Source organism: Leptidea sinapis, chromosome 26 (genome assembly GCF_905404315.1).
Source record: "Leptidea sinapis chromosome 26, ilLepSina1.1, whole genome shotgun sequence".
Taxonomy (NCBI): Eukaryota; Metazoa; Arthropoda; class Insecta; order Lepidoptera; family Pieridae; genus Leptidea; species Leptidea sinapis.
Genome location: NC_066290.1, coordinates 9,990,206 through 10,015,640, shown reverse-complemented (window position 1 = coordinate 10,015,640; position 25,435 = coordinate 9,990,206). Strand labels below are relative to the sequence as shown.

Genomic DNA, 25,435 nt, shown 5'->3' with positions numbered 1-25,435 from the left:
TTCGTTCGCATGAAGTTTTAGAACATTAATCGTATCTATATTATTATAATAGATATTTGGGCATTGAAACATATACCTACTCAAAAACAGAGACTTTCTTATCAGCTTAAAATCAAAAACGTTTTAACATTGAACGTTTTCATTGAGTATCTTGAACCGCTTCTTCTCTCTCGGAGCGACATTTGTTTCCGAAGCGGTAGTAGTATCTAGTATATTAGAAATGACATCAAAAAGAATTCTAAAGGTATCAATTTTGAGAAAATAAATGCCTTTTATGCCTTTTTACGTATCAAACCAGCTACCTGCCAAACTTGGACGCTCAATAAATACCAGACGAAGAGACTAAAAGTGACGCAGAGAAACTTACTGAGTATTGGACTAAAAGACAAAATAACGAAGAATGAAATACGGAAAAAGACTAAACTAAAAGACGTTATAAGAATTACAAAGAAACAGAATTGGGCAGTCCATGTGTCAAGGACAAGTAACCAAAAATGGAGCAGGACAACCAAAAACTGGTAGAAGAAGACGAATACCTGGTACGAGATGGAGAGACGGGATAGTTAATGAATGAATGCTATATGATCCCGCACAGCAAATAATAATAAGGACGAATGGAGGAAGAAGGGGGCGGATTTTGGCCAGCAGTCTGATGATACTTAAAATATGTATTATGTTACTTATTTAATATTACATACATACATACATACACGCGCTTTTCCCGGCGCCACTTGCATCCTTACAAAGCTCACGCGCTTATTCTACATTCACTAATCTTTACTTATTATTACTTTTATATAAAAATAGCCATAAATAAATATTATTATAATATTTCATTGACTATAACAATATCTTTGCACATCCAACCAACGGTAACTTCTCAACGTTAGCATAAGGGCTTCTCAATAATAAAAGAACAACAACGAACGAATACCAATTTTGATTTGTCAATGTGTGCGTGGCTGACTGTTTACGACTTGTCAATCAAAATCGGTTACAGTCGCAATAGATTCGCTTTTCTTTTCTATTTTGCTGTATGTTCGTTATAGTTGTCCTTCTCTCTCGCACGCTTTGATAGTTTCTACGGTAGGATACTGTAAGTCTATAAACTCCTGTCCATATATTAGTAATTCGTTTATAACTTCCGGTATATCCGGTATAGGTGCGCATAGGTTGGAAAGAGTGACGTAATGGATAGTAGACCCATCTGATGATTTCCGTTCGCAATTTTTTTATGGTTGAGGAGGACAAGTAACCGTACGGGTCACTTCCAAAACACCTCATCTATTGTGATCGCCGACGTTCTTCCGCAAATACAGATTAACCACTAGGGCGTAACCCGCCTTTAAGGTAAGTCTACGATTTTTGAAAGTCCCCATGTCGTATCGTCCTGAAAACACCGCTCAAAAAATAAACAACAAGACTGACGATCACGCTCAAAAATTGTCAGAAGCAAAACTCTGCCTACGCGTCTATTAGGTAGAGTTTTCGTTCAGTTGTGCTTCGACCGTGCTTTGAATACAACGCCACGCAATGACAAAGTGTTTAGTGAAACACTGTCTAAATAACAGCATAATATCCAATCTTAAGGATGGACCGTCGATTCAGGCAAGTGTCCGTTAAAATTAACAAAATGATGTACGGTGCTCCTGCCAATGCCACGACAACATATTTGAACTTCGGCAACGATCAAATCTAACAATGTTATTGTAATTCAAGGCACACGACCTATTGTCACTTTCAATGGCGCACAATTGTACAACCGTCGCAGAAATGTAAGGTGCCCTACAATCAAATCTCGTCGCTATCCTGATGCGGCCACGGCTTATATTGGGGTGCGTTGATATTGGAAGTGAATCACTTGTGGCCGCCGTGCCTCCACCGAATACGTTTTGATAAGGAAGTGGGTGAGGCGTCATAGGATGATGAACGTCCTGAGATCGTTTCATTTAATTAACTTTGGATAAGTACGTTATAAACAGGAAACTACATGTTATACTAGCTGTTGCCCGCGACGTGCTCCGCGTAATGCTACAAGCAGCAAAAATATCGTTTGCAATTGGCGTTATAATATGTAGCCTCTTGATAAATAAAAACTGTACATTAAATATTTTTATAAAAGAAAACTTGCTGTGTATTCTACAAACAATACTGAATCCAAAAAAGTATAGAAATATTGTTAGTTTGTTTGTATGTATGTCCGGGCAAAACGCAAAACCTACAGAAGAGGTTTAATTCAAAAAATTCCTAATGGAATGATCCTGGAATCTTGTGCACGAAGGACGCTGGTGTGGGACACGACTTGCTGGCTCCTTCTCAGGTCCAAGTTACATTAGTTGGTGCTGGGGCTGTTGCTTCGACCGCCGAAGACAGCAAGCGTCGCAAACGTGTCGGTCTCAGTGAGCCATACATCTTTGTGCCGTTTGCTGTCGAGACACTTGGCCCCGGGGGCCCAGAGGCGCGGAGAATGTACAAAGTACTATCTTCTCGCCTCAATAGGGCTACTGGCAACCCAAGCGCTGGCAGCTATTCAACGTCAACGGATCATCCTAGCTATCCAACGTGGAAATGCTGCCAGTATTCTTGGTATGCTCCGCCATAATAATAATTTTAATTTAATGTAGGTAATCATAGTATTGTAAATATAACTATAAGATTTGTTTTATTTGAATAAATATTGTCATGCATGCATGAATATTGTATATTATAGATTGTCATTACATTAGGTATAAAATATAAGTATTTAATACAGCAATTTTTTTGTTACAGAGAAAATTCATTTTTACTTTTTAGTTTCTTCACCATACTTACATTTTTGCAGACGATATTTTTTTACGTAAGTTATTAACGGAATACAAGTAAATTTTAACCCAATATGTATATGTAATACTAGCTGACCCGGCAAACGATGTTTTACCATATAAATTGTAGAGATGGCGCTAGTTGTATTAATTAGTAACAATCATACTTCTTTTATATTTTGTATAATTACACTATAGTTTTATAAATTATAGCCTATATGTTATTCTGGTGTGTAAGCTATATTATTGTAAAGTTTCATCAAAATCTATTCAGTAGATTTTGCGTTAAAGACGTTCAAACATACATCCAGACATACAAACTTTCACATTTATATGTAATATAATATATATTTAAATCTGGCGACATTTCTAGATATAAGTCAACTTTCAAAAAGTTCGTAATACTGCAAAAATAACACGGTCGTAATATGAGATCGTGTAATACAATAAATTCGTCCTTGTTCCGATAGCGCAGCAGTACTAGGGTTGCCAACACTTTCTAGAAGAAGACTAAATAAAGAGTACAGACTAATGAAACAAAACATCAATTATTGAAGTTTAAAGACTTTTATCTTGTAGGAGGAACTTGACACCTTGAAATGTTTTTACTTCTCGTGGCTGTGTTCAGAGCCCGCGTTATATTATCGTTTTGGATACCAGTGGTGTATTTTTCTCTAAGAAATTATTTTTTGTAATACGTTAATAAAAAAAATTTGGCTTGCATATGCCACAATATATTAAGTTTATGTAAAAATAATATTTTAACGTACTGTGTGAGTGTTACAGATAAAATACGTTAAGTCCAAACTATATTTTATAGTACGGTTGGCAACCCTAGCGGTGTGGTCTGACTGAAGTAATTTTTAATAAGTACCGCTCTTTATCCTCGTCTGCGTCAGTATATTTAATACGTAGTAAGTTTTTATTTTATACGAAAACTTTTATTATTTTAATACATTTACTTGAAAACCCATAGTTCACATAGGATTTATGTAAAAAGTATTCATGAAAATTATAAAACATTCCAATATCTCAATTTAATAAATGATTGTTGTTTAGAACCCGCATTTAACTATAACCTACTTCCAAAAATCAAAAAAGTAGTAAGTGCATTTAATATTATTTAATTTAAGACCCCAAACTGAATTTAATAATAGCATTTAAATAATCATTTTCATGTATGTTTAAGTTTTATCTTATATGTTACTAATTATAATGCACAAACAAATTACTTAATTAAATCTTGAATGATCATTGTCATGGAAAAGCTTTTGTATTTTCATTTTCCAATAAGTCTATTGTCCGTTTGTATATATTTTTTACAACAATTAGGGACGAGACGAGCTGGGCGTCACGTTGAGCGGCACTATAATTACCTACGTTCGTCACCTTGAGACATAAGATTTTAAGTCTCATTTGCCCAGTAATTTTACTAACTACGGCACCATTCAGAGCGAAAGACAGTAATGCTTACACATTTCTGCTTCACGGCAGAAATAGACACCATTGTGGTACCCATAATCTAGAGGGTATCGTGTGCAAAAAAGCCTCTCACTGGTAAATTCCCTAAGTCGCCTGTCACCACCTCGACGCAGAACGTGGTGCGCCGCGGCCGTGGTCTACCTTCCCCAACACTTCAACCACATCCGCTCTTCGAACTTGTGCAATAGCTTTACATCCATCCACTCATTTTTCATTTCATTTTCATTTATTTATTATTAATTATAATAACACAACCTGAGAGTTGAACAAAGCATACAAGATTTTATAACGAAACGTCACTAGAACGGTTAGCTCAGTAGTTAGAGCACCGGCACGGAACGCCGGAGATCGTGGGTTCGAGTCCCGCATCGTTCATAAAATGTTGTTTTTCAAATTTTATTTGTATAATTATATTTACAGTAAACTTTGTATTTATTAACTATTATTTGTGTAATATGTTTAGTTTGTAATTAATTCTTACTTTAATATTGTAATTGGCTTACGCCGTTTTATTAAAGTATAAATAAATTAAATAAATAGAAATAAAATAAATAATATTTACAGTGTCCGTCCCAAAAACAGAAACAAAGAGGCACCTTTAATGTATTTAATTCGTCTGGATGGCTCACTAGGAAACCCTGTGCAGAGCCAACCAGTGATTACCGTCTGTTAAGTAATTTTATTTAATGTTAATAATTAATGAAATAGAAGTAAGACTGACACTTAAACAATATTTATCTGACTTTAAAGTATACCTATCTTACAATAAGAAACTGTATAAAATTAAATAGTAATAGGTAAAGCAAATACTTATAAATAAATAAATAAACATAATTAAATATAATATATATCAAAGTATACTAACTTTGAATTGATAATTCTCTGTTTCATCATAGCTGAATTGTAAAGGCCACTCTCGTACTGTAGATCTTACTTTGTAAGAAGAGAGGTCCGCAATTTTTATTTTATTATTTACTTGGTTATATATTGAAGTTCCTAGATAGTTGGCATGATTTCGACACATGACAAGATTGAACTTCGGAACACCACTGTACATAAACCAGACATCCTCATAAATCCCTTTCAATAGCTGCCACAACATCTCTACCTCCACATATCTCTTCAATTACACTATTTACCATTCCGTCTAGATAGTCGAACCTCAATATTCACAAAAATTGGTTTCTTAGAGAGTCTATTACGCAAAAAATACAGTGCACAATGAAGGACTTAAAGAAAATTTTGATCCGAATAGAATATTTATATATAATTTGAAATATCCAATAAAAATTTTGAAGTTGCTTCCCAAAAATATACTTTGGAGTCAAAAATCTCCGAATTTTCAGCTATAAAAACATATTTTTTTGAAAGAATTTAATAGAATTAGTACTTTCTTAAAACTTAAACCGAACAAATTTTCAATTTAATATGTAGATTTTGAATGACCAAATGAAAATCAGTATAATAAATGCCCATTTGCAGCTTAGCCACATGATCAACACAAATACTGTAGGGTTGGATGTAACGTTTACAATCCTAGTCAGTCCGCGCGTTAAAGTAACAAAAACAAAGAATACTAAAGGAAGTCATATTCCCCAAGCCCAGTTACTATCAAAAATAAATGGGCCATTTGACAGCAGTTTCTGCTTGACCTAAATCCCCAGATTAAAACGACGCAATATTTATATGCACGTTTACCTTTCTGCCGTGTTTATTTACTTTTGGAGATTGTTTATGGCACGATCGTTGTGTTATGATACATTTTGGATGAATATAGCTCTAGTAATTGTTTTTCTGGAGCTCTAAATATTTAAAATGACTAGTGGCGCGCTGTTACTTTGTCTGTGTATTTAATACACCGCTACATTTTAATTACGATATACTACCCGGTTACAATATCTCTGACGTCGATGACGTCACATCGTCGCTTTGTTACGGTGTGCAAAACATGCATCACTAGGATATTATTATTAATAGATATAGAGATATATATAAAATTCTTTACGTAAATCTACAAAACTGTGATAATGTATCACAATTGTTCGACCTTTCTTAATCGGCGTTTACATGTGGATACAACATCTTTTACATGTGGAAACAACCTCCAACACCAGTGGAAGCACAGGGATGTTCCCTGCCTTTTAGAAAGGTGTATGCGATTTTTCAAAGGTACCCGTACAAGGAAGCTCATTCCACAGCTTTGTTGTACGAGGGAGACAGTTACACCCAACACTTACTAGTCGGAACCGTACGGGTGTTAAATAGCTGAGGGTGACAGCTTAACGTCATTCACCAACCATAAAAGTAGTAGAGTTCAGCACGCCTGAATAAGAAACTTCACTTCAAAAAAGACTGTCAATAAAGTAGGCCTGCACTTGAGAACTGATAGCTTTGGAGCGTCACCAATGTGATGGTTCTACGAGCTTAGTATTGTTTCCACATCCATAAAGTGTCCAACCAGACTCAAAACTTTTCACATCAAAAACAAAATACTCACGGGTTCTCCAACATCCTCAAGCAAACTTTGGCCATCGTACTCAGGGTTTCCGTCGTATTCTCCAGATCTTGTTGATTATCGTTCACGAACTGACTCGTGGATTCTGACAACACTTTCAGCATTGGAGTAGCTTGTGCGTAGAAGAGAGACATTCTGTTGGCGACCTCGGCGCCAAGATGTGGTTCTTCCCCGGAGGGCGGTTCTGCATTTATGAGTCCACCCCGAGAGACTATCCGTCTGTAGTAGCTGAAGTCATTCTGGATGGCTGGTGTTTTCATCTAAAACGTTAAAGAATATGAATTAATAATTACATGTACTTATTGTTTGATCTTTAATGTTTGTTCTTCTAAAACTTTGTTCGCCGAGTGTTGAAAAAAATAATTAACGGAACTCGGAGGAACGACTGTTGCCGCACTGAGTATAATGGTAGTGGTGGGTGGTGGTCGGTCTGTGGAAGTAAGGAGGGGATTAAATAAACTATTAATATTATTTATAACCAGCTGACCTGGCAAACGTTGTTTTGCTATATCAATTATTTATGTAAACCTTCCTTGAGCTTCAACGATTCTATTACAAAAGATTTCATGGAGATCAGTGGGATAGTTTAGGAGATATTAGGGAACATACAAACATACATTCACTTTTATATATATAAATTTAAATTAACCCTTAATATTTATAATTTAACTAACTATTAATTTATAATCAACTCCCAACGTATGGTTACGAATATAACCATATTCTTTAAACCATAAGAATAACGAGAGTCTATATTATTTGATAGTAGCATACCTATCTCATCTACAAGATACACCTGTTAAATATGTCATATAACATATTTCAGAATGTATTATCATCACATCTTTAGGTTTGTAAATCTCAGGTTTGCTTTAAGCTCGGCATATTTTTTATTAGCTGCTAAGTTCATAAACATTCATAAAAATGAAGTGAATAATAAACTAAGACACTATGAAGGAGGAGCTGTTCGTAAATAACCTTAACTTCTTATCGTTTGCAATATCTTTGAAACTCTTCAAGTAGCAGATTACAATTTACAAGTGTTGAAAGACTCACGAGCACTACATTATTAAACCCTCAATATAAATATACAAATCTGCAGCGGCCGCGGCGCAATTACTAAATAATATAACACGCCAAACCATTCTATCATCAGCTTATTACAAAGTAAACAAATAGAGGAGCTGACTCATACAGTGTTGGCCGAGGTCATATCAAATCTGGCTTTCTACTACCAAATGTGTTTTGCATCCATGTTTTATAGCTTCTACTATGAATAATAAGAACAGTGTTTTAATTGGGACAGCATACCGTTGAGGGTTTAGAAATAAGACCTCAATTATGAGTTTAAATTAACATGTTTTTGGTCCTTTTTTGGCTTTAATATAAGTACCATTTTTAGCGTTGAGTGAGAAAGAAATTCGCCGCAGGTACGTCCGAAAATATCTTCGGACATAAAGCAATGACACTACGAATTGCATCGAAGACTGTGAGAATTGTTTTTGTATTTCTGGAAAATTTATCGGATAGTCTCATTAGTGAGCCTTTTATAGGGTGATATATACTTTTAGCCTTTTACAGCAGAACGACTAGATGTACAAAATATATGTGTTGCAAAATTCAAAAGAATTGTCATAGAACGTTTGTGTGTATGAATTAAGTTTACTATGACATAAATACGTTATAAATCATAAAAATTTTGTTATTATTTTTTTCAGTTTTATTAAAAATAATCCCGCTGAGCTCTTTGCGCCCGATATTCCGAAGTCTGAATCGTATTTTTTCGAATGGATGGTCGATTTTGACCTTTAATAAGCAGTTTGAAAAAAGTCCTATTTATCATGATCTAAGTGGTTAAGGTACGTGTTTACCGATCTATTTTGAATGTATCGCCTTAAACATAAATCCAAATCTATCTTTCGCTTTACGAATAACAGCCGTTTTCAATTACGTTTATCTCTAGTTATTATCTCTTATTGAAAACGGCCGTAAATGAATTTTTAGTAGAAATGTTGCTGTCTTGCAATTATTGTCGTATCCGTTTGTTACCTTCCAAATCCAAAAGCTACGCGCATATGTCAATTGGTTTAATTTCAGTGCATAATATGAATAGTACAGAGTACATTGTTCATATGTATATAGGTGTGGGTCAAATGGCCCCTCAAGCGTTGTTTGTTATCATTCCATGATTCATTGTAGTCGTGTACAATGCTGTAGAATACATTATTTGAATAACATCTGTGTCCCAGCCTACGATTGTCATACAAATATAGGACACGCATTAGCATAGGGCGTTATTTCGTGTTGTAGAAGGAAACTCTCCTATATTAAAAATGTTATCCACAGAATATCGACTTTGTAGTTTTTACCATACGTAGACAATACTAAAACATCTGGGCTAGTAATAATTACGGTATTTAAACATGGAAAACTATGGGAGTAGGTTATATTTTAGTTTGTGTGGAGAAAATATTCGCGCCACTATTTCACTGTTGTTGTCCGCAAGAACGTTGCCAGAGACATCAATTTAGTGATCAAACTATACCTCATATCTCTGTGATGAATTTCGTGAATGTCATCCAGCAACTGCTGTTAGCAAAACTAAATTATTGATCGTATAAGAGTGCTCACTGAAACTGATAAAAAATTACATGCCAGCACCTCGCACTGTATTGATATGAGTCATGTGCAAAAGCTTTCGCTTGTACACCTGAAGCTTCTGAAGCATTGCACTCGATTGATACTGTATGAATTAACGCATGACAGGAAACGATTGCGAAAATATATAATGAGAGATAGTCATTGGCATTTTTTATGGAAGAGAGGACAAACGAACGTACAGGTCACCCGATATTAAGTATCCACCACCGCCCACATTCTTTGCAACTTCAAAGGAATCACAGGAGCATCGCCTGCCTGGAAGGTGTAAGTGCTTTTTTTTGAAGGTACCCATGTCATATTGTCCTAAAAGGACCGCACAAGGAAGCTCATTCCACAGCTTGGTTGTACGTGAAAAAAAACCTTGACAACCACTCTTTTTGACTCCACTCACTTTGAATACGCTACCCTACCCCACATTTATTACGGGGAATGCTCACTGGTTGATACCAGCAACCGTATCCCATCACCGGACATTCTGTCTGGCATTCCACAATCCCGCGTTTTGCAAGAAATATCTTTCCTCGCACAGCCAGTCAATCAATCACCGACTGCTGTTTTCTTGAAACGATACGAGTTAAGGACCTTCAAGATAAGAGCATACTCCCACTTCAAAGACCGTCAACGCATCTCTTGACCCCTGGCTTTGCGGATGTCCATATGCGGTTATATTTCTATCAGTTATACCGCTACATCAATGTCCAGTCTGAGCAGTGCGGTTCATTAAGTACTTAACACGTAACACTTACTTTGTGTTCATCGAACTTCAAGACGAACTCCAGTATTTCAGCGAACTGTTTCACGAGGGCCTGCTGCTGCTCCAAGTGTTGTGTCGGACTCATTCCGCCGCCGACCAGTGAACCCAACACTCGTGGCACCACCTGGTAACAACGAGATAATATTATAATCGTGGTGTACAAAGTGACAGGAGGAGAGGTAGGGACCTCTGGACCCTGGCGTCGACACACTTCCTTAGCAACCGTTGACGAGTTAGGACGTTACTCTGTCCGATTACTATTTGCATATTAGTGTCATTATTCGTAATTTATTCATAGGACTGTTTAGATTAGTAGATGTACCCTCGCCCACTCATCGTATAAATAACTGTCATATTATGTAATAAAATAAAGGTTCCGGATAAGTAATCACCAACAAACAATATTAAAACTTTCTACAAACCGCGCTTCTTCTCATGGTATAAGTATTATTCCGATCGGTTCAGTAGTTTCTGCAGTATAATCAAGGAAAAAACAGTTCTCCATTTATTAGTATTTGTAAGTGTAACTTTAAGTTTTCTACCCATTCACAATTATTATTAATATTACAATTTAGAATTATACATGAAGAAATCATTAATGCTATAACTTTTTAATTATATCTCATTCTGATTCAATATCCACAAAAAAAAACTACACAGGGCTAATTTCATCATTCAAGTAGAAGGCGATCAAGAACACTTTGAACAAAGTTTACGCCTGTAAACATTTAATTCACATTTCACCAACACAAACTAAACGCAGTTATAACGTAAACGCGTTTAAATACTGACTGCCGAATTTTGGACGGTAAACATATCAGACCGCGCTCAAGAGTTGTTCACTGTCGATACCGTAACAGAAACTTAGGCAAATAGGAATTTCATAATTGTTCATACTTATCGATGACAATTTTCACAGCTATTTGATACATTAGTTATGATATGTACACTCAGTTTAAGTTACGATTACGCTTTGTGTATAATCGAGATCAAGACTGGCATTTAAACTAGTTTAATTAAACTCAGTTTGAAGTGTCTTTGGTGAAGTCTGGGCTTGGCGCGTAACAGTCTTCACTACAAAAACTGAGCCTTAAATTTTGCCAAACAATGATTTGTTTTCAGTGCCGCATGTGACGTGATAAAGGGCAGTTAAGTGATTTGTATCAATTATCGATTATCAACCGAACAGAGACAGTTTGTTAATATTAGTCTTAATGGAGTCGTTCGAACGGGAACCATCTGTTGTTTTGCTTCCTGGGTAGGAACTTCCTTTATAGAATACGTGTGATAAATTTCCAGCTATTAATTTTCTAGTTTTTATATTTTCTCAACATCAAAGCACTACTGTATGTTAGGGAACGTTCGGATTAGATCAAAGCAGATTCATATTGGGTAAAATTTTCTGCTAACAGATATAAAAATAATTTATATCACGGATGCTCTATAGTTAGTTATTTTATATTATTTCAGTCCAAAGTACCATTGTGGTTACCATGATCAATTCAAAATCTAAATAAGTCATGAAAGTCAAGAGAATGATACTTATGAGCGTCAAAAGTTAACTTTTATTTTTACATTTACCACCACTTTGGTAAAAGTCGAGAATTAATGAGAAGAAGTAGCAAGAAACTTATTGCCACTCTTTTAAATCAAAATTAATAGCTTCATTGATTTATTATTATTTTTTATTTTATACTTCAATTTGTTTTTCGTTTTTAGTATATTATATCAATTAGAACCATGAATGTATAATATATTGAAGTGGCGGGGGCGCGCATATAGAGCAGGATACTGTTCCACGAGCTGACAAAACACTATATTAAATTGTACGTCGTCGCGCATTTTTTGTGATTCTTTCTGTACCTACATAAACGTGCTCTTCGTGCGACAACTAGCTTGCGACTGCCGACTGGCGCGCGGTGGCGAGGGGCTTTCGTCACCTGGTGGCGCGCGCGGAATTCTAGTTACGGCAAATACGACGCTATTCTACGTGATATTAAGGTGTACATTGTGTTTCTTTGACTACGCGCGTCCGCCATACGTCTGCGCCACGCCGCTTCATTATAAACCGCGCCTTACGCGGACGATGTCGCGGCTAAAACTTGATTATAAATATAAATTTATTTTTCTGTCACACTTTCACGTCAGGGTTACAGAAAAGGATATAGGGTACTTACATGTTGTCCAGAAAATAAAACTACGTTTAAAAAACTGACTTCAAAAATTGAAAAGTATCAAATAACTAAAAATTTTATTTAATACACCTTTACCTTTAATATAATTATAAATTATATTAAATACTATTATTTGTATGTGCTACATATTGATAGCTTTGAAATTGGTGCCAAGCCCTAAACAAAACAAAACTTAATTAGTAGTTTTTTTTTATTTATTACTTTTTAGTGTCAGTTAATAATAAAAATATATAATCAACCTGAATGAAAACTTCTAAAAAAGCTGTACACGAAAAACAATTATATTATCCACGTGGACAAAAATTTTCATAAAATGAAAACTTACTGGGACAGACTATGTAAAAATGTTTTTATGGGAAAAATTGGCATCTATTCCACATCGAACTAAAGAAGAATTACGTCAATGGGATCATAAATCTCAGAGTAATTGATGTTCATAAAAAAAATAATACCGATCGAATTGAGAACCTCCTCCTTTTTGAAATCGGTTAAAAATAATACTCTGGAGCGCAATACGATGTTTTGGTGAGGTCTAAAACTACGGAACAAGTGAAACAGAAGTAACATCTTTATTTTGTAATCCAAACGAAGACACAGGCGGAACTTATCTATATATTTAAAGTTCTGCAAAATTATCTCAAGCTAGTTATCTAACTCACTCATAATATTGTTATGAAGTTCACATCGTATTTTCGCGAGAATTATATTATAATTCCATAGTAATAATTATTTTTGCATGCATCGTAAACAACTGGAAACAACACCACGTGAGGAAGCTCATTCCACAGCTTGATAAAATAGTAATAAGTAATTAGCACAAAACACGTCCAGACAATTCTGCAGGAGATCAAAAATAGGATATAGAAGTATTGATAGGATATGAAAACGGAAACAATATATCAAAGTAATTGAAATCCATTGTAGAACGTCAAAACAAATACCAGGAAACGTTTGTACTGTTGATATAACTATACGTTGTTAGCCGTAGTTAATTAATCCTATTTAGTTGACCGCCACCAATCATATTGTCTTGCTCTAGTTCTTGCACAACCGATACAAATACCAATCAACATCCTTATATACAATAATGTATACATCATAGAATAGTCAAGCCAATGAGTTTAAGCTGGCTCACTTCAGTAGGTACTTCCATCCATACAACACGTGGACGAATTAACCGCTGTTCACAAAACCAAACAATATACTAGTGTATAGACGACCTGACAGTCCGATAATGCGTAATCAATTTTGTTGTGTCAATGTGTGTTAGCCAGTCAATCAATATTAAAAATACTAGAAGGCACACAAGACGTTTATTTTTTCAAAATTGATTCATTTAGAATTCTTTTTAATGTCAATTCTAATATACTAGATACTACTACCGCTACGGAAACAAATGGCGCTCCGAGAGAGAAGAAGCGGCTCAAGAAACTCTTCCAGCATTCCATTTTTTTCTTTCTTTTTAATAAAAATATACAATATTTTATTGTCATGCTGTTACTATAAAATTAATCATAATCTAATCCCAGGCTGTCGGATCACTTAGATATTCAGCTGTGAAGTAGTAGGATTTACGACAGATTTATAGATAATGCCTAAACAGTCGCTGACACTTCATTATAAAAGTGTACACATTTATCCTTAAAGCTATTATGTATCTTATGAAGCCTACTAGAATTAATTACAAGCAATCCCATACTAAGGAGCTTAGTCCACACGTGGCTTAGGTACTGTTTATGACTTGTCAATCAAAATCGGTAACAGATAATAATATAATAGATTTCGCTTTCCTTTTCTATATTTCTGTATCTCCGTTAGAAAGGTTGTTCTCTCTTGCGTGTTTATTTTTCTTCTATGTGTATGTATATTGTTAATGTTTCGTCTTCGCTCTATGTTATATATTTAACACTTCAGCCATGGAAGTGCTTTATCAAACTATGGTATGGGGATCGCCCCGAATGAAATTGGTAGTCCCAACGTGTCTAGTTATCAATTAAAAATAAGAGATAAACAAATTAATGCCTTTTTAAAAACTTAACCAATATTATAACCTTACTATAATCCGTATTTACTTGTAAGAGTTTGTAAATTATTCCTACTTTAAATTTAAGTAAATTAAAATATCGCCAAAGTTAAGAGTTTTGTGAGATTCCATTTAGCTGAATGACAATATTATCTGGGAAACCTTTTGTCTTCTCTCGTCAGGATTTTAATTATTAAAAAAAAACAATGGAATTAAAATACATAGGAGGCTCTTTTAATTTAATCTGCTTGAACTTCTTTTTCACCTGCTGGCTCTGTCAGTTATAAACTTGGGAATGGATACGTACATACAAAATTAAATCAAATTTAATTAATAGGTCATAAAGTTACACTAAAGCTAAGTTCATATGGCCGCGCGGCACCGCGCGCCGACGCGCGATGTGAGAGTTCACATGACAGGGTATATACGAGCGCCAGTCTGGCATTAACATTGATATACAATGGACGTGGAGGAGGCAATTTGCTTGTGGATTTTATATAGAAGACTGAGACGTCGCAGAAGACGACAAAGGCGATACTGGGTGCATCCAATATTAAGTGACAGACTTTCTTCAAGCCTGTTTGTCACCTTATACCCTAAGTTGAGGTTACATGAAGAAATTTTTTTTAATTATTTCCGTATGTCAGTTGCAACCTTTGATTTTTTATACGATTTCATTGAAAATGATTTAAAATCCAGTGAAAATGCTGTAAGATATTGCATATCACCAAAAGAAAAACTCATTGTAACATTGCGGTAAGTTAACTGTTTATTAATCATAATCACAGTAAAAATTATAAAAAATAAGAAATTATGAGCGAGGCTTCTTGGCAAATTAACTTTTAGTTTAATTGAACAGATCTAATTCTTGAGAATCTTCGTATGACGGGTCACAAGTAACATCACCCGGGGGTGATGTTGCTTGCGATGAACTTGTGGGAGGTGAAGTGTATGAACTAGTTGTATAGCCATATTGTGTTGATTCTCTATCAGAGTACTGCATTGGGTTGCTATATTGAGAACTTTGAAATGAAGCATGATAGTTTCTGGGTGGTCGTTGTGAGCTATATGAAGTAGACGGGTAGTTAAAATCTTCAAGTGGCTGTGCTCGTGTAGCTTGGTATCGTTCTAATAAATTATAAATTTCAATTTTCAGTTTTAAACGCCGGTTTTCAGGAACTTTTTTTATTTCCCTAACCAATGAAAGACAAAATAATTTATCTTCATCGTCATCTTTCTTTTCTGCTGCATTATTATTTCGAGTATTTATGCTTTGTTGTAAAAGATTTGCAAAATGTTCATCGGCAGGGTGAAGTTTGAATTTTTTCCGGGGCACATTTTCTGTTGAAGCTTGAACGCCGCTGCTGTTAACTGCACTATCCAAATCAGGATTCTCTGTAACTTCCGCAACATCAAGGCTGTTGTCAGTTTTTCGTTTCTGGACAACTTGTTTAAGAAATGACAATCTTTGGAAATACGAAAATGAAGATGGTGTTGATGCTGAGGAACCAGACTTCAAATGTTTTGTTTTCTTAAGTTCTTTTACATAGGCATCTCGTAAATTTTTCCATTTTTTTTGCAAAATCGATCCTAGAAAGTAAATAATTAATTATTAGTTTTCATTGCAAAACTATTGAAAAATGTTGTACGATACGGGTGCATAAAGAGTCCTTATGACCTACTCGTACTTTATGCAAATTGTACTTTGTGCACTTTAGGCTCACGTGCCACACTGTAAACACTCGCTATGAATGTGTTTTCTTTGTAGCACTTATTCAGTAAAGATTTCCTTAAAAGAAATAGACATAGACATAGAATTAGGAATAGGAATAGGAGTAGGAATAGGAGTAAGTAGGGGTAGGAATAGGTATGGGAATAGGAATTTGACGAGGAATAGGAGTAGGAATAGAAATGGAATATTTATCGTGGCACGTGAGCATATGCACTTTATGCTCGCGTGCCACACTGTAAACACTCGCTATGCTTGTGTTTTCACTGTAGCACTTATTCGGTAAAGATCTACTTTATGCACGTGTATCTTAAATAACTATTATGTTACAGGTACCTAGCAACTGGTTCTTCATTTGCAGAGTTACAATATGGTTATAAAATTGGCAAGTCTACGATATCGGGTATAATTAAGCAAGTGTGCCAAGTTTTTTGGAGAAATTTAAAAACTTTGGTCATGAGTCCACCAACAAAAGAAATCTGGACACAAATATCTATACAATTTGAAAATAAAGCATATTTTCCAAATTGTGTTGGAGCGTTGGACGGCAAACACGTTCGTTTAATACAGCCACCAGAATCAGGATCAATGTATTACAATTATAAACACTTTTTCTCATTAGTTTTAATGGCTTTATGTGATGCTAACTATTGCTTCATATGGATAGACGTTGGAGCTTACGGAAAAGACAGTGATTCGGGTGTTTTCAAGGAAACGTCATTATTCAAAAAACTCTCAGAAAATTCGTTGAACTTACCAGAGCCTAGATCTATCACAAATAATGAGAGCGATGCATTTAAACTACCATACGTAATTGTAGCTGACGAGGCTTTCGCTATGACTAAAAATTTGATGAGACCCTATGGTGGTAAAATGTTGTCAAAAGAAAAAAAAATATTTAACTACCGCCTTTCTTTAGCACGAAGGTATGTCGAATGTACATTTGGCATAATGTGTAACAAGTGGCATATCTTACACCGGCCAATAGACGTGAAGATAGATTTTGCTGTTGATATCGTCAAAGCTATTTGTGTTTTACATAACTTGGTAAGGATGAGAGATGGTATAAATCAGGATGATATGATCAATCCAGCGCCATTACCTAATGTGAATCCAACTAACAGTGGACGAGCAATCCATGAAGTAGATAATATTCGAACTAAATTCACAAATTATTTTGTTACTGAAGGTAAATTAGATTGGCAAGATAAAATGGTGTAATAGGTGATGATTTTATAAAACTTATTTTAAATAAATAAAACTAATTAAAAAACAACTTACCCAAATTTTTCTTTTTTTCTTCGGAATCATCATTTTTGCAAAAAATTAAAACTAGTTCTTCCCAAGACCTTCTTTTTAATATTTTATTTGAATAATCCTTAGAGTTAAGATTCCAAATCGCATCTCTTTTTTCGATTTCGTCGATAAGCAAATCGATAGGCACAATGTCATCTTCGGTACTCATTGCATCGATCTATGTGTCTTTCCGTCTCAAGGCGCGCGGATCAACTGAACAGGTCGATACAGGTTTGAAATACTTGGGCCGCGCGGCAGCGCGCGGTTCTAGATCTTGCGCGCGGGTCAGAGCGCGCCGCGCGTTGGCGTGCGGTACCGCGCGGTAATGTAGACGATAATTATCGTTTATATTGATCTTGTGCCGCGCGGTTCGTAGTTCCGCGCGGTACCGCGCGGCCATATGAACTTAGCCTTATTATGAATGTCAAAGTTATACATTTACCATGTAACACCATTTCGGTAGTGTTGATCTTTAATGATAACTACACCTTAGTACTTACTCTAGAGTAGAGGAGACTAGAGTAGAGGAGACTAGAGTACCTACTCTTTACCATTCTTTAAAATCAGTATATACAGCTTCATAATATTAAAAATTGTATTTTGATCGTGTGTATTTTACTCACAAATGAAATGCCGATATATAGTTGTGGGGACAATTCTCTTTATAATATTCCTGCTCGGAAAGTGCCCCGGTGGGTTTCTAACACAAATTTGCCGGCAAAAAAGTTGTAAAAAAGCCCATTACTAACGTGTTTCAGCAGGGGGAAAAATATGAAAATCTATTTCCAGAAAGAGTATTTTTTTAACTTAAATTATTTTTTTCATTAATATTCGTTGCAATAAAATCTATCATTTAAAAAGCCTGAGGGCTACATTTCCAATCTGTGGTACCTATAATTAAGAAAGTCATTTATGTTGTAGCAATCTTTACCCCTTTCAGTGTGTGAATTGTTTATTTTATGCCACAGGCACGGCAAATTGGCGATATTATTTTAATATGTATACAGGTTACGAAATTTATATTGTGTTTGATTTACACCCAAGCAAAACTACAAGTGTGGGAAGACCTCCTCTGGCCGAAAACTTCACAGCCTTAGATAATAATAATAAAAGCCAGGTTTATTACTTTAGTGTGCGTGACAAGCTACGTCTTACACTCGCGATTTGTATGTCACTTCGTGTTTGTGTGCGTGCATTGCTCAAAATAGAGGTTAACTGTCAATCTCAATGTTTCATAGCTGTCACAGTATATCTAGACGTTTATATGATCTAAGTTCACAGCATATGCTTTAAGTAAATAAAGGCTAATCATATCATGCAACAGTTTGGGCAGGTCAATTCTAAGACAAAATTGCCCAAATAATGTTATGTAGAAAATACGAACACATGTTTCGCCTCAAACATAACATCTTAGGGGAAGATGACGAGTGTTGAAGTGTGAGTCAACATGTCGTTATTAGAATTTAGAAACACCACTTGGATATAGAGCATCCACTGTGCACCATACAGTTATTTATGTGTGCAAACACAACAATTTTTTTGTTTTGGTTCAATTGAAATAACTACAGTGATTTTGCATCAAAGAGAAGCCAACCAAAACAAATTTAGAAACAAGTTGACTTTCGTTAAGCTTGTTAGATCTCAATTGAGCATATTTAACCTGGGTTTAACTGCCACAGCTTTAGAAACCGATATGGTTCAAAAGAAAAGTTACTACAACATAAATGACTTTCTTAATGGTAACAAATCTAGGGAATGGAGCGACCGTAATAGAATTGTACTTTATTATCGTACTAGAGATCCCAAATCGACGCACGCACACATACACACTACTTACACGGCCGCTAAGTAATCTTGGGAAAACAAAACTTTTGAGTGTCACGCTGTACGCCGTTTAGATTGGTCGCTGACCGAGTTAAATTATCAGCGCTGCGTTGTCCACGACGTCAATCTATTTGTATGTACCAACCCTTGCGCTCCGCGCAGACGTAGGTATAAATTTCAAGGAGATCGCTGAGTTACGCTTCTGTTCTATTACTTATATTGTGCTTTAAGTCCGTTGTCACTAATAATAAAATCAATAGGCAAACATTAGTAAATCTATAGAATAACTAGCTGACCCAGCAAACGTTGTATTGCCGATATTAAAATCGCGATACAAAAGTAACTGTTGATCGTAGATGGGTGAAAATTTGAAGTTGTATGTATTTTTTAACGCTGATTCATAATCAAAGAAATTTAAAAAAACAAAAAAAAATTAACAACAACACAATACACACAAACACCGCGACATGAGAATTTTATATATTAGATTTACATTTTTAGGCTAAAGCTGTCCATTTCGATAAAAAATTAAACCTTACAAGCACATCAGATATACTTGCAAACTGATATACTAATTAATTTTGTATTTAATATCGTGCTTAGACTCTGTTTGTTGGGTGGCTGATTCGCGATGAATATAAAACTAAGAGTAAACTTTGTTTTGTATTCATCATTTAGACGATCAAATTGACAGGAAACTATATCTAATCACATTTACTGACCATGAATGGTCTCCGAATTCATAACTACGATAAACTTCTGAGTAAAGTTACGGCTTACTACTACAACCTATTTTAGGCTTTAACGACAACAATATTTTAACCTATATTGAAGATTGGCAATGGCTGTCTTGCCTTTTCTTATTTTAGGTTCAACATTTTGATAATGGTCGTAGAAAAAATAGTATGAAAATGACTGGACAGAAGATTTACAAAATTACACTCCTAAAATAAATATCTATATAATTGAGATTAAAAACGTTTGTAAGTTAAAAGCTCTGGTGGAAAAATTGGCAAATAAAAAAGGCTGTGCGATTTAATATAGAATGAAAGTTTTCGAACGGAATACGTACCTACTAAAGGGATTGTTATTGTTAAGACTATAGACACATACGGCCTTACAAATAAAGTTGGCATAGTTATACGTGAGAATAAACCAATCATACGCAAAATGTTTACAAATAAATATGATTGGTTAATTATTAGTATAGGTAATATTTCAGAATTATCATCTTTATACGGTAGAAGAACTGAGTTGCGAGGCTTGGTTTTTTTTTGGTATTTGGTAAGTTATGTTTTTGATGGTTTAATTGACATACCCTCGACAGCATTTTGATATAGTCGAGATTATGTATATTCTTGGATTACTATCAGGCATAACTTTATACTAAGTTGATTTGTAAGGCCAATGATGTTCTATACGTCGTCGTTGTGTAAGGCCGAAAATGTTTCCGAATGCTAATATTCACACTAATGGGTTTATTGTAAAATAAAATCACTTGGGTATTATTGTGTATATTCTGGGTCTGTACTCTGTGGTTATTACAATATATTATTTAAACACAAATTTGGAACAATATTGTTCCATGTTGAGTGTACAATATTGATCGCTGCGATACTTGACCTGCTGACCGTGTCTTGAAGAGTTTATTACGACCGGGTCGCTGGTGTATGACTTACCGAAATACGGACACGTTTCAGAAAGTGTGGATGAACTTTGTTATTTGAATTTGACGGCAATGGCAATTTTTATGAGTTTTTTCATGACGAAACGTACAAATCGTTCACCAATAATTCGAAGTATATTGTTAGAAAGCTCAGTATTCACTGAGATGTTTCACATGTGCCGTGCGTCCCGTGAAGGCCCTTAAACACTTATTTAATATTGGTCATCGGTTACTAAAATATGTTATTGAGATTTCTGTAATCCCGTCACATTAGTTCCAACTTAAAACTTAATTACAGCGAAGTGTGAATCACACGAGATGATTACGAACGAATTGCCGCTGTACGCATATTACCAGGGGTTGTCTCTACTTGCTGGTATGTTACCTAACACCAGATAAATCACATGAGCGCTGCTAACCTTATAAAGCGTCAAAACGAACATAACAATAATTAGAAAACCAAAAACACATTAGTACCTACGTGGCGGGAGAAGAGGTAGAAGTGAAAGAAAAGGTCTTTACATATAGTGCTTCCGACACATTTAATATAATCTAAATATTTACATTTCTTTTGTGCGTCTGTTGTAACTGAACTCCTCCTAAACGGCTGGACCGATTTTAATAAAAAATAAATAAATAAGAATGTTTAATTCCAGAACCATTGTCTTAATTATAAGGATCGAAGTCATACAAACTCCAATATGTTACCAAAGTACAAATTTAATTCATATAATGACTTATCACAATAATTCATGAATGAAATTATTTTTTGGTGTAGGTATATTTTGCTTATATTAAAACAATTTGTTATGTTTTTAAAGTGATAACCCTCACTTCTAGGATAAATAAAATTGTGTTTTCAAATTTTATTTATGAATTCCGTAGTTTTTAAGGTAGGGTTCCGTACTCAAAGGGTAAAACGGAGCCCTATTACTAAGACTCCTCTGTCCGTCAGTTTGTATCAGTCTGTATCTCAAGAACTGTGATAATTAGACAGTTGAAATATTGACAGATGATGTGTTTCTGTTGCAGCCATATATAATTATGCAGAGGCAGCCCTAAGTCACCGGAGGGGACAGGCCAGGGCGAAGTGACGTAATACACGTTAGAATCTGTTCCATTTGAATCAACAACATGTGTATCGACTATCGGGAGGCATACGTTGTATTATAATAGTTCTGCAGTCCTGAGTCACGAGACGCTCTTAAAAATATAATATTACTCCAGCTGATTCGAATGCGCGATTGATTTTTATCTATGTTAGTCATCAATGGATGTAAGTTCACTTGACATTAGGTGATCCAAGTTTTTAGTATTTTGATGACATTTTAGTATGGACATTGAGGTAAGGAGATGCGTAGTATAGGTATTTTTATGACAGATGAAAAAGCTCATATTTTGTAGCACACTTTATATCTGTCTGTTTTCTTAATTATTCAATATGTGTTTAATAGGCTACATATTATGTGAAAGTGCGACAGTTATAATTAATTACAGGCATAAAATGTCGTTTATTTTCTCATAATTAATTTCATGAGAATTACTTTTGACCTCAACGGACTTCCTGCGTTTCGGCATCAACTCATGTAATCTTTTTTCTAATTCTTTTATGGGTTCTTTTTTTTTAACTACATCATAATTAAAGTTGTTCAAAGCTCTATACATTAACGGTTAACCTTTATCTAGCCCCAGGCATTCTGATCGTTTAAACTTTAGATTAACTGCAATGAGAGTGCTAAGATTTTCATCAGAGCATTCTTTTAAATCGTTTAATTTATTAAGACTTAATTTGAAGAGCTCCCTAGGGATTACATAACATAATAACAATGTAATATTGAGACATTATTACACAAATTATTCTGTCCCGAACTAGGTATAGCCTTGTACTTTGGAAGCAAGAAAAACGAATATTTATAACAGTGATATAATATGAAAATTTGGTATATGTTGATAAAAATGGTAAAAGATATATGAATGATATAATATTACTTAATACCAGAAACAAAAATAAACTGTTTATACCCATTATTGCCCACTTCTAGGCTTAGTAATGTAACCTTTTCGCAAGTGGTGGTAAATATGTAAAAAGAAAAGAAAACTTTTGACATTCATAAAGTGATTGTGATGAATTTCGATGTAAATAATTAATAATGCATAAATATATATATATATATACTAGGTGACCCAGCAAACGTTGTATTGCCGATATTAAAATCGCGATACAAAAGTAAAGAAGATGAAGTTGTATGTATTTTTTAATGCTCACTCATAATCAAACAAATTTGAAAAAAAGTCAAAAAAAAATTCGTGTAACCTTTAACATTTATAGATGTCCGATTCTCAGACCTACCCAATATGCACTCAAAATTTCATGAGAAACGGTCAAGCCGTTTCGGAGGAGTTCAATGTTTAACACCATGACACGAGAATTTTATATATTAGATATATATATATCCGTATTCATCATGTAAATATTTTCGCCTACCAGGAATCAAACCCAGGATCTCTAACTCAATGTGCAGTTAACGGCGGGAATATAACATTTGGATCCGCGAATCCCGTTTGAATTTAACTCCTACGAACTCGGAGGCATAAGTTATCGATAAAAAGGGTTACGACACGTCCAAGGAACGTAAGGGTCAGTTATTTCGGCGTGGAAGGAGTACGGCTGAATGCTTCAAATACAAATATTTCTATTCAAAATAGGATATGATATCACCTCTTGAATGTAAAAAATTACCACCCATTCGAAAATGTATGCCTCAGACCTGAGAAGAGCGGGCGCAACTGGCGCAACAAATTTTTTTTTAAACATAATAAGTACTTCCCTGCAAATTTATAATTTTAATAGCCTGAGGGCGGTCGCTGCATTCCCAATCTGTGGTATGATTAAGAAAGTCATTTATGTTATAGTAACCTTTACCAAAAGTTTTAACAAATCTTTTGAATTTCGTATTACATTTGTTTTGAATATTTTCTGATATCATGTGGTGGAAGCATATACATCGCTCAATTAAAGACTTACTAACTCGACTTAGCGGAATAGCACGAGTTACAAGTTGTATGTATATATGTATGTTATGTTCCTCGTGTCATTATGATTATCACATGATTTCTAGAATATTCGCCAATGGTCCTAACCGTCCTACATAATATATAACATTATCAAGAGTATCTTGAGAGGCAACAGTCAAAATGTTTACTACTTACAAATTTTCTTTAGTACCTCGGTTACAAATAGCTTCCGTACTTATACATATGTATATAAACGTCGTTGGGTAATTAATATTAATGTCACTGTCCTACCTGGCTTGTGTAACCCAAATAGCGACACCACATATTTTGGTTAGATTCCGCATTGTTTTAAGTGTTTAGGCTTAGTCAGCTGCAGGTTAAATCAATTTAAATATTATTAAATCAAAATCGGGCTGCTCATAGAAGTATATCTGATGCATACGATAGAAGATAAAATAGAATAAATGCAGTAGAACAAGAAAATTTATTGGGTCCCTTATAAGTTACATAGTTTTTACATAATATATTTTTGATAATGTAATGTATGTTCATAGGCACATAAATAAATTTGCTAGAAAATGCCATAACCCTAATGTTAACACCAGGAACAGACATAAACTTATAATGCCTACTACTCGTCTAAGTCGAGTTAGTAAGTCTTTTGTGGGGCGATCTATATGCTTTTACAACAAGATCCCAGAAAATGTTCAAAATAAAAGTATTATGATACTCAAAAGAATTGTTTCAAAAAGGTTTGCGTGGTAAAGGTTACTATAACATAAATGACTTTCTTAATGATGCCACAGATTAATTTACAGGCTATTAAATAATAAGTTTAATTGTACAATATTACTTTGTTAACATATTTTTTTGATGAAATAAAAAAACCCGCTGAGTTTGTTGCTCCCATTCTGTTTAAGTCTGAGGCATTCGTTTTGGAATGGGTGGTAGTTTTTGACTTTCAATAAGTGATGTCATATCAGTGGCGGATTTACAGAATTGCCGCCCGTAGGCTATTCAATTTTTGCCGCCTCAAAATTTTGATATCTTAGTCCACAACCATTTCAATTTTCTATCAATAAAATTCCAACTTTATGATTTGTGCTCCATCATGCTCTTTACATCAACTTTTCCCGTATGGTTAGTATAATTGAAAACTATGGTACCGTATTAAATCCTTGATTATTTTTAGGGTAAAAGCCGGATAGTTGCCTCGGACGGATGCATGCCCCGGTGTTTAATAAACTATGTTAAGATTATAAGTTGTGTTGGCACTTTACTACAATAAGTAGTGACCGCCCCGCAGGCCTCAATGCCGCGTAAGTCATCGGAATAGGCGCACGTGTTTTGTTCGTGTGAGCAATAATCTTCCGCGGCGAAACTTTGACGGGCGTCATAATTATATTGGTAAGTAATTTCTATTGAATATTTTTACTACTGATCGTGGTTTCAGTCAACTTTTTGTTTCTTTGTA

The 25,435-nt window shown here is 34.8% G+C and overlaps 2 protein-coding genes across 2 annotated transcripts in view; both read right to left on the bottom strand.

Moving 5' to 3' along the window:
- Positions 1–25,435, bottom strand: part of LOC126972479 (CYFIP-related Rac1 interactor B) — a 58,469-nt gene that overhangs the window by 10,405 nt on the left and 22,629 nt on the right. The window contains exons 2-3 of the mRNA XM_050819277.1: positions 10,206–10,337; positions 6,781–7,058 (exon numbers count right to left, since the gene is read on the bottom strand). Coding sequence (XP_050675234.1) covers positions 6,781–7,058; positions 10,206–10,337 — 410 coding nt within the window. The remainder of the gene's footprint in view (positions 1–6,780; positions 7,059–10,205; positions 10,338–25,435) is intronic.
- Positions 15,175–17,846, bottom strand: LOC126972482 (uncharacterized). The gene is made up of 2 exons (XM_050819282.1): positions 17,442–17,846; positions 15,175–16,021 (listed from the first exon to the last, which is right to left on the bottom strand). The coding sequence occupies exons 1-2, from the start codon at positions 17,623–17,625 to the stop codon at positions 15,279–15,281; spliced, it is 927 nt and encodes a 308-aa protein (XP_050675239.1). The 5' UTR covers positions 17,626–17,846; the 3' UTR covers positions 15,175–15,278.

What these genes read in the sequence shown, in the direction of transcription:
- LOC126972482 (XM_050819282.1), bottom strand. Translation starts at nt 17,625, where the DNA reads ATGAGTACCGAAGATGACATTGTGCCTATCGATTTGCTTATCGACGAA. An exon ending in AGAAAAAAAGAAAAATTTGG is followed by an intron (nt 16,022 to 17,441) that starts GTAAGTTGTTTT and finishes TTTACTTTCTAG; the next exon opens with GATCGATTTTGCAAAAAAAA.